This window comes from Onychostruthus taczanowskii, unplaced genomic scaffold, assembly GCF_017590055.1.
Source record: "Onychostruthus taczanowskii isolate IOZ18803 unplaced genomic scaffold, ASM1759005v1 scaffold585, whole genome shotgun sequence".
Lineage (NCBI taxonomy): Eukaryota > Metazoa > Chordata > Aves > Passeriformes > Passeridae > Onychostruthus > Onychostruthus taczanowskii.
Window position 1 is genome coordinate 2296 of NW_024503513.1, and position 10367 is coordinate 12662.

At 45.1% G+C, this 10367-nt stretch overlaps 1 gene segment (V, D, J or C); it reads right to left on the reverse strand.

The window, feature by feature from the left end:
• Positions 1-2496, reverse strand: part of LOC121343232 — a gene marked incomplete at its 3' end in the record, with an annotated part of 4756 nt that extends 2260 nt beyond the window's left edge. Inside the window, 2 exon segments of the C gene segment in view lie at positions 2024-2308; positions 2469-2496. Coding sequence covers positions 2024-2308; positions 2469-2496 — 313 coding nt within the window.
• Positions 2497-10367: the final 7871 nt, after the last annotated feature.

A 10367-nucleotide genomic window follows, 5' to 3' on the forward strand; every position in this document is an offset into this window, starting at 1 on the left:
CAAAATCCCCCCAAATCCCCCCCGAATCCCCCCAAAACCCGCACTCACATTTGCAGAAGGTGCTGATGTTGGCCTGCAGGGGCGTGGCCAGGTGGGCGGGGCTCACCCGGCAGGTGAAGGTGGCGCCCAGCTCCCACAATTCCCGGCTGACGTTGGCCCGCCCGCTCAGCGTCACCTGGCCGGCCCCGCCCTCCTGGCAGCTGCTTGGCTCCTCCCCCATCTCGGTGACGTCACCGTTGACCAACCAGGTGAGGCGGGCCCCGGCGGAGCCCCCCCCAAGGACCTCGGGCTCTGATTGGTTGGGGTCGCTCAGGAGGGACACCGAGAGCTCGGGGGGGGCGTGGTCAGGGCAGGCTGTGGGGACAGGTGGGGACAGGTGAGGCCCGAAATTCGCCAAAATGGAGCCAAAAATTCACCAAAATGGACCCAAAAATTCACTGAAATGGACCCAAAAAATCCTGTCCAGGTGAGGCCCGAAATGCGCCAAAATGGACCCAAAAATTCACTGGAATGGACCCAAAAATTCACTGGAATTGACCCAAAAAATCCCGTCCAGGTGAGGCCCGAAATGCGCCAAAATGGACCCAAAAATTCACTGGAATGGTCCCAAAAATTCACTGGAATGGACCCAAAAATTCACTAGAATGGACCCAAAAAATCCCGTCCAGGTGAGCCCAAAGTTCATTAAATTTGGCCCAAAAAGTCCCGTCCAGGTGAGCCCAAAAATTCACTGGAATGGACCCAAAAAATCCCATCCAGGTGAGTTAAAAATCCCGTCCAGGTGAGTTAAAAATCCCGTCCAGGTGAGCCCAAAATTCGCTGAAATTGACCCACAAAAATTCCACCCAGGTGACCCAAAAATTCACTGAAATGGACCCAAAAATTCACTGGAATGGACCCAAAAAATCCTGTCCAGGTGACCCCAAAAATTCACCAAAGTGGAGCCAAAAAATCCCGTGCAGGTGAGCCCGAAATTCGCCGGAATGGACCCAAAAATTCACTGGAATGGACCCAAAAATTCACTGGAATTAACCCAAAAAATTCACTGAAATGGACCCAAAAAATCCCGTCCAGGTGAGCCCAAAAATTCACTGGAAGGGGCCCAAAAATTCACTGGAATTAATTGACCCAAAAATTCACTGGAATGGACCCAAAAATTCACTGGAATGGACCCAAAAAATCCCGTCCAGGTGAGTCAAAAATTCACTAAAATGGGCCCAAAAATTCACCAAATTGAGCCCAATAATTCACCAAGGTGGAGCCAAAAAATCCCCCCAGGTGAGCCCAAAATTCACTGAAATGGACCCAAAAAATCCCGTCCAGGTGAGTCAAAAATCCCATCCAGGTGAGCCCGAAATTCGCCAGAATGGACCCAAAAATTCACTAAAATGGACCCAAAAATTCACTGGAATTGACCCAAAAAATCCTGTCCTGGTGAGCCCAAAGTTCATTAAATTTGGCCCAAAAAATCCCGTCCAGGTGAGCCTGAAAATTCACTAAAAGGGGCCCAAAAATCCCTTCCAGGTAACCCAAAAATTTCACTGGAATGGACCCAAAAAATCCCGTCCAGGTGAGTCAAAAATCCCGTCCAGGTGACCCCAAAATTCACCAAATTGGGCCCAAAAAATCCCATCCAGGTGTCCCCAGGTGTCCCCACAATTCATCCAGGTGTCCCAAAATTCCATCCCGGATTCCCAAAATTCATCCAGGTATCCCAAAAATTCATCCAGGTGTCCCAAAATTCCATCCCAGATTCCCAAAAATCCATCCTGGATCCCCAAAACTCCTCCAGGTGTCCCAAAATCCATCCTGGATTCCCAAAACTCCTCCAGGTGTCCCCAAAATCCACCCAGGTGTCCCCAAAACTCCTCCAGGTGTCCCCAAAATCCATCCAGGTGTCCCAAAAATCCATCCCGGATTCCCAAAATCCATCCAGGTGTCCCCAAAATTCCATCCCAGATTCCCAAAAATCCATCCCGGATTCCCAAAATTCATCCCAAAATTTCCCCAGGTGTGTCCTCACCATCCGGGATCTCCAGCTCCACGTTCTTCCCCCCTTGCTCCACCTGGCACCGGAAGTTCCCCTTCTTGGCCTCCTCGGCGCTCAGCGTCACCTGGGAGCTCCGCCCGAAGCGGCCGACGCCCGTCTGGACTTCCGGAAAGTTCCGGGCGGCGCCCGAGGCCACGCCCACCCAGGTGATCTGGGCCGGCTGCGGGAAGAAGCCGTCGGCCAGGCAGCCGAAGCTCACCTGGCCCTCGCGGTCGCCGCAGGAGAGGAGCGGGAAGACGCTGGGGGAGCGGGCGGGGTCTGCGGAGGGGGGATTTGCATGGTTAGGCCACGCCCACTCCAAGGGGAAAAAATCCCGCTCGAAAACGGAGGAGAAACAGCCAAAAAAACCCCAAATTTTGCCTTAAAATTCGGTCCAAGATGGCCGAAAATCTGATCCAAGATGGCCGAAATCGGAGACAAGATGGCCGATTCAAGATGGCCGACATCGGAGCCAAAAGGTCCCAATTTGGATCCAAGATGGCTGAAAATGGATCCAAGATGGCCGAAAATCTGATCCAAGATGGCCGAAATCGGAGACAAGATGGCCGATTCAAGATGGCCGACATCGGAGCCAAAAGGTCCCAATTTGGATCCAAGATGGCTGAAAATGGATCCAAGATGGCTGAAAATCTGATCCAAGATGGCCGAAATGGGATCCAAAATGGCAGAAATTGGAGCCAAAGTGGCCGAAATTGGAGCCAAGATGGCCGATCCAAGATGGCTGACATCGTACCCAAAATAAAAGAAATTGGAGCCAAAATGGCCAAAAAATTGAAGCCAAAATGGGGGATCCAAGGTGGCCGAAATTGGAGCCAAAATGGCGGATCCAAGATGGCCGAAAATGGATCCAAGATGGCCGAAAACTGCACTGGAAAGCAGCAGGAAAAGGCTGGGGGAGTGGGCGGGGTCTGAGGTTGATTTGCATGGTTAGGCCACGCCCACACCGGGGGAAAAAATGGAGGGAAGGCACCCAAAAAATGCCCAAATTTTGCCCTAAAATTTGATTCAAGATGGCCAAAAAATCTGATTCAAAATGGCCGACACTGGATCCAATATGGCGGATCCAAAATGGCCGACATTGGATCCAAAATGGCCGATCCCAAATGGTCGAAAACGGATCCAAGATGGCCGAAATTGGATCCAAAATGGCGGATTCAAGATGGCCGACCTTGGGTCCAAGATGGCGGATCCAAGATGGCGGAAATGGACCCAAAATGGCGGAAAATCCCATTCAAAATGGCCGACACCGCCTCCAAAATGGCCGAAATCTGATCCAAGATGGCCGACAACCCCCGTGAAAAAAATGGCGGGAAATTCCTGAGGGGAGTGGGCGTGGAAATAACCCCTAATTAGCATAAATAGGCCACGCCCACATCTGGGAAAAAACCACCAAAAAAACCCCCAAAAAATTTGGAAAAAATCCAAAAACTGGAATCCAAGATGGCGGAAAATGGCGGGAAAACCCCGCGGTGGGCGTGGCTAACCCCTCAGCGACCCCACCTCATTAGCATATCCCCAGCCCCGCCCCCCGTGAGAACCGAAACCCCCAAAAAACCACAAAAAAACAACAAAGAAGGAACCGGCGGTTTCCCATTGGCCCCGCCCTGTCTGGGAGTGACGTCACCCATGACGTCATCAAGCCACGCCCACTCCCCCTTAGGTGAGATTTGGGGCAAATTTGGGCAATTTTGGGGCGATTTTTTTGGGTTTTTTTTTAATTTTCTCATCCCTGGGCTCAGTTTTGGGTTGAATTTTGGGGATTTTGGGTTTAAACTCGGTTTTAACAAAGCCTCAACATGACGTCACCAGGCCACACCCACTCCCCCTAGGTGAGATTTGGGGCAAATTTGGGCGATTTTGGGCAATTTTGGGGCGATTTTTTTGGGTTTTTTTTTAATTTTCTCATCCCTGGGCTCAGTTTTGGGTTGAATTTTGGGGATTTTGGGTTTAAACTCGGTTTTAACAAAGCCTCACCAGCTCTGACTTCACCTGAGGAGATTTGGGGTAAAATTTGTGATTTTTGGGTCAAATTTTTGGGATTTTGGGCAATTTTACCAATTTTGGCTGATTTTGGAACTTTAAGCTCAGTTTTGGGTTGAATTTTGGGGATTTTGGGTTTAAACTCGGTTTTAACAAAGCCTCACCTGGGCTGAGTCCACCTGAGGAGATTTGGGGTAAGTTCCTTAAATTTTGGGGGGAATTTTTGGGATTTTGGGCAATTTTCGGCAATTTTGGCAATTTTGGGGCTGATTTTAGAGCTTTAGGCTCAGTTTTGGGGGGAATTTTGGGGATTTTGGGTTTAAACTCAGTTTTAACAAAGCCTCACCTGGGCTGAGTCCACCTGAGGAGATTTGGGGTAAGTTCCTTAAATTTTGGGGGGAATTTTTGGGATTTTGGGCAATTTTCGGCAATTTTGGCAATTTTGGGGCTGATTTTAGAGCTTTAGGCTCAGTTTTGGGGTGAATTTTTGGGATTTTGGGCAATTTTTGGCAATTTTGGCAATTTTGGGGCTGATTTTGGAGCTTTAGGCTCAGTTTTGGGGTGAATTTTGGGGATTTTGGGTTTAAGCTCGGTTTTAACAAAGCCTCACCTGGGCTGAGCTCACCTGAGGAGATTTGGGGTAAGTTCCTTAAATTTTGGGGTAAATTTGGGGGATTTTGGGCAATTTTGGCTGATTTTGGAGCTTTAAGCTCAGTTTTGGGCTGAATTTTGTGGATTTTGGGTTTAAACTCGGTTTTAACAAAGCCTCACCTGGGCTGAGTCCACCTGAGGAGATTTGGGGTAAAATTGGTGAATTTTGGGTCAAATTTTTGGGATTTTGGGCAATTTTTGACAATTTTGGCGATTTTTTGGGCTGACTTTGGCACTTTAAGCTCAGTTTTGGGGTGAATTTTGGGGATTTTGGGTTTAAACTCGGTTCTAACAAAGCCTCACCTGGTTTAGACTCACCTGAGACGATTTGGGGTAAGTTCCTTAAATTTTGGGGTGAATTTTTGGGGATTTTGGGCAATTTTTGACAATTTTGGCGATTTTTTGGCTGATTTTGGTACTTTAAGCTCAGTTTTGGGGTGAATTTTGGGGATTTTGGGCAATTTTGCAATTTTGACTGATTTTGGTACTTTAAGCTCAGTTTTGGGTTGAATTTCGTGGATTTTGGGTTTAAACTCGGTTTTAACAAAGCCTCACCTGGGCTGAGTCCACCTGAGGAGATTTGGGGTAAAATTGGTGAATTTTGGGTCAAATTTTTGGGATTTTGGGCAATTTTGACTGATTTTGGTACTTTAAGCTCAGTTTTGGGTTGAATTTTGGGGATTTTGGGTTTAAACTCGGTTTTAACAAAGCCTCACCTGGGCTGAGCTCACCTGAGAAGATTTGGGGCAAATTTTGTGATTTTTTGGGTCAAATTTTTGGGATTTTGGGCAATTTTTGGCAATTTTGGTGATTTTGGGCAATTTTGTAACTTTAGGCTCAGTTTTGGGGTGAATTTTGGGGATTTTGGGTTTAAACTCGGTTTTAACAAAGCCTCACCTGGGCTGAGCCCACCTGAGGAAATTTGGGGTAAAATTGGTGATTTTTGGGTCAAATTTTTGGGATTTTGGGCAATTTTGACTGATTTTAGTATTTTAGGTTCAGTTTTGGGGTGAATTTTTGGGATTTTTGGCAATTTTGATCAATTTTGGCACTTTAAGCTCCGTTTTGGTGTTGAATTTTGTGGATTTTGGGTTTAAGCTCGGTTTTAACAAAGCCTCACCTGGTTTAGACTCACCTGAGGAAATTTGGAGTAAAATTTGTGATTTTTGGGTCAAATTTTTGGGATTTTGGGCAATTTTTGACAATTTTAGTAATTTTTTGGTGATTTTTTCAACTTTTGTCTCAGTTTTGGGGTGAATTTTGGGGATTTTGGGTTTAAACTCGGTTTTAACAAAGCCTCACCTGGTTTAGACTCACCTGAGGAGATTGGGGGTAAGTTTCTGAAATTTTGGGTCAAATTTTTGGGGATTTTTGGCAATTTTTATCAATTTTGGCACTTTAAGCTCATTTTGTGGATTTTGGGTTTAAACTCGGTTTTAGCAAAGCCTCACCTGGGCTGAGCTCACCTGAGAAGATTTGGGGTAAGTTCCTTAAATTTTGGGTCAAATTTTTGTGATTTTGGGCAATTTTGATCAATTTTAATGATTTTGGGCAATTTTGGAACTTTAAGCTCAGTTTTAACCAGTCCAGACCAGTTTAGGACCAGTGCAGCCCAGCTTAAACCAGTTTAGACCGGGCATTCCCAGTCCAGCCCAGTCCAAACCAGTCCAAACCAGTTTAGGACCAGTCCCAACCCCAGTATTCCCAGTTTAGCCCAGTCCAGCCCAGCTCAAACCAGTCCAGACCAGTTTAGACCAGTTCCAGCCCCTGCATTCCCAGTTCGGACCAGTTCAGACCAGTCAAGCCCAGCTTAAACCAGTTTAGCCCAGTCCGGACCAGTTTAGACCAGTCCAAACCAGTTCAGACCAGCTTAAACCAGTCCAGACCAGCTCAAACCAGTCCAAACCAGTTTAGACCAGTCCAGACCAGTTTAGGACCAGTCCCAGCCCCAGCATTCCCAGTCCGGACCAGTTTAGACCAGTCCAAACCAGTTCGGACCAGTCCATCCCAGTCCAAACCAGTTTAGACCAGTTCAGACCAGTCCAGTCCAGTTTAGACCAGTCCAGCCCAGCTTAAACCAGTTTAGACCAGTCCAGACCAGTTTGGACCAGTTTGGACCAGTCCCAGCCCCAGCATTCCCAGCCCAGCCCAGCCTAAACCTTCCCAGCATTCCCAGTTTAGACCAGTTTAAACCAGTCCAACCCAGTCCGGACCAGTTTAGACCAGTCCAAACCAGTTCAGACCAGCTTAAACCAGTCCAGACCAGCTCAAACCAGTCCAAACCAGTTTAGCCCAGTCCAGACCAGTTTAGGACCAGTCCCAGCCCCAGCATTCCCAGTCCGGACCAGTTTAGACCAGTCCAAACCAGTTCGGACCAGTCCATCCCAGTCCAAACCAGTTTAGACCAGTTCAGACCAGTCCAGTCCAGTTTAGACCAGTCCAGCCCAGCTTAAACCAGTTTAGACCAGTCCAGACCAGTTTGGACCAGTTTGGACCAGTCCCAGCCCCAGCATTCCCAGCCCAGCCCAGCCTAAACCAGTTTAGACCAGTCCAGACCAGTCCAGCCCAGTACAGCTCCAGCATTCCCAGTTTAGACCAGTATAAAGCAGTTTAAACCAGTTTAGACCAGTTTAAACCAGTCCCAGCTCCACCATTCCCAGTCCAGACCAGTCCAGCCCAGTTTAAACCAGTCCAGACCAGTCCAGCCCAGCCTAAACCAGTTTAGACCAGTTTAGCCCAGTCCAGACCAGTCCAGCCCAGTTTAGACCAGTCCAAACCAGTCCAGCCCAGCCTAAACCAGTCCGGACCAGTCCAAACCAGTTTAGACCTGTCCCAGCCCCAGCATTCCCAGTTTAAACCAGTCCGGACCAGTATAGACCAGTCCAAACCAGTCCAGACCGGCTCAAACCAGTCCAAACCAGTTTAGACCAGTCCAGCCCAGCTTAAAACAGTCCAGACCAGTTTAGACCAGTTCAGATCAGTTTAGACCAGTCCAGACCAGTCCAGACCAGTTTAGGACCAGTCCCATTCCCAGCATTCCCAGTTTAGACCAGTCCAGCCCAGCTCAAACCAGTTCGGACCAGTTTAGACCACTCCAAACCAGTCAAGCCCAGCCTAAACCAGTTTAGACCAGTCCAGACCAGTCCAGACCAGTTTAGGACCGGTCCCATTCCCAGCATTCCCAGTTCAGACCAGTTTAGACCAGTCCAAACCAGTTTAGACCAGTACAACCAGTCCAAACCAGCTTAGACCAGTTTAGACCAGTCCCAGCCCCAGCATTCCCAGTTTAGACCAGTCCAAACCAGTATAGAGCACTTTGGACCGGTCCAGACCAGTTTAGACCAGTTTAAACCAGTCCAAACCAGTCCAAACCAGTCTGGACCCCTCAAAAATTTCCCCAAAATCCGAAAAAAATTCTCCCAAAATTCCCCAAAAATTCCCCAAAAAAATTCCCCCAAAAAAATCCCCAAATTAAAAAAAAAAATCCCCAAAAATTCTCCCAAAATTCACCAAAAAATTCCCTCAAAAATTTCCCCAAAAATCCCCAAAAATCCCAAAAAATTGCCCAAAAAATCCCCAAAATTCCCTCCCACAACGCCCAAAAATTCCCACAAAAATCCCAAAAAATTCCACAAAATCCCCAAAATTTCCCTCAAAATTCCCAAAAATCCCCCAAAATTTCCCCTCAAAAATCCCAAATTTTCTCCAAAATTCCCCCCAAAAATTCCAAAAAATTCCCTCAAAAATTTCCCCAAAAAATTCTCCCAAAATGCCCAAAAAATTTCTCAAAAAATTCCCCCCAAAAATTCCAAAAAATTCCCTCAAAAATTTCCCCAAAATTCCCCAAAAAATCCCCAAAATTTCCCTCAAAATTCCCAAAAAAATCCCCCCAATTTTCCCTAAAATTCCTCCAAAATTTCACAAAAAAATTCCCAAAAAATCCCCAAAATTTCCCTCAAAATTCCCAAAAAAATCCCCCCAATTTTCCCTAAAATTCCTCCAAAATTTCACAAAAAAATTCCCAAAAAATCCCCAAAATTTTCTCCAAAATCCCCCAAATTTTCCCTAAAATTCCTCCAAAATTTCACAAAAAAATTCCCAAAAAAATCCCAAAAATTCCCCTCAAAAATCCCAAATTTCCCCAAAATTCTCCCCAAAAAACCCAAAAATTTCCCAAAATTTTCACCAAATCCTCCCCAATTTTCCCCCAAAATTTCCCTCAAAATCCCCGAAAAACCCAAAAAATATCCCCAAAAATTCTCCAAACTTTCCCCAAAATTGTCCAAAAAATCCCCAAAAATTCTCCAAAATCCCCCAAAAATTCCACAAAAATCCCCAAAAATTCCCCTCAAAAATCCCAAATTTTCTCCAAAATTCCCCCCAAAAATTCCAAAAAATTCCCTCAAAAATTTCCCCAAAAAATTCTCCCAAAATGCCCAAAAAATTTCTCAAAAAATTCCCCCCAAAAATTCCCCAAAATTAAAAAAATATCCCCAAAAATTCTCCCAAAATTCACCAAAAATTCCCCAAAAAAACCCCAAAAATCCCAAAAAATTGCCCAAAAAATCCCCAAAATTCCCTCCCAAAACGCCCAAAAATTCCCAAAAAATTCCACAAAATCCCCAAAATTTCCCTCAAAATTCCCAAAAAAATCCCCCAAATTTTCCCTAAAATTCCTCCAAAATTTCACAAAAAAATTCCCAAAAAATCCCCAAAATTTCCCTCAAAATCCCCCCAAAAATCCTCCAAACTTTCCCCAAAATTGTCCAAAAAATCCCCAAAAAATTCTCCAAAATCCCCCCAAAATTCCCCAAAAATTCCCCTCAAAAATCCAAAATTTCCCCAAAATTTCCCCCAAAAATTTCCCAAAATTCTCCCCAATTTTCCCCAAAATTTTCCCTCAAAATTCCCAAAAAAACCCCCAAAAAAATCCCAAAAATTCCCCAGAAGTTCCCCAAATTTCTCTCAAATTTTCTCCAAAATGCCACAAAAATCCCCAAAAAATTCCCCTCAAAAATCCCAAATTTTCTCCAAAATTCTCCCCAAAAATTCTCCAAAATTCCCCAAAATTTTCCCGCAAAAAATCCCCAAAAATTCTCCAAAATCCCCCAAAAATTCCACAAAAATCCCCAAAAATTTCCCTCAAAAATCCCAAATTTTCTCCAAAATTCCCCTCAAAAAAATCAAAAAAATTCCCCAAAATTTTTCCCAAATCCTCCCCAATTTTCCCCCGAAATTTCCCTCAACATCCCCAAAAAAACCCCAAAAATTTCTCCAAAATCCCCCAAAAATTCCCCTCAAAAATCCCAAATTTCCCCAAAATTCCCTCAAAAAAATCCCAAAAATTCCCTAAATTTTCTCCAAAATTCCCCAGAAAATTTCCCAAAAATTCCCGAAATTTCACCAAAAAATTCCCAAAAAATCCCCAAAAATTCCCCTCAAAAATCCCAAAAATTCTCCAAAATTCCCCAAAATTTTCCCGCAAAAAATCAAAAAACCCAAAAAAATCCCAAAAATCCCCAAAATTTTCCCAAATTTTCCCCAAAATTCCAAAAAAAATTCCCAAATATTCCCCAAAATTCCCAAAATTTTCCCAAAATTTTCCCCAAAATTCCCAAAAAAAAATCCCAAATATTTCCCAAAAAATTCACAAAATTTTCCAAAATTTTCCCCAAAATTCCCCCAA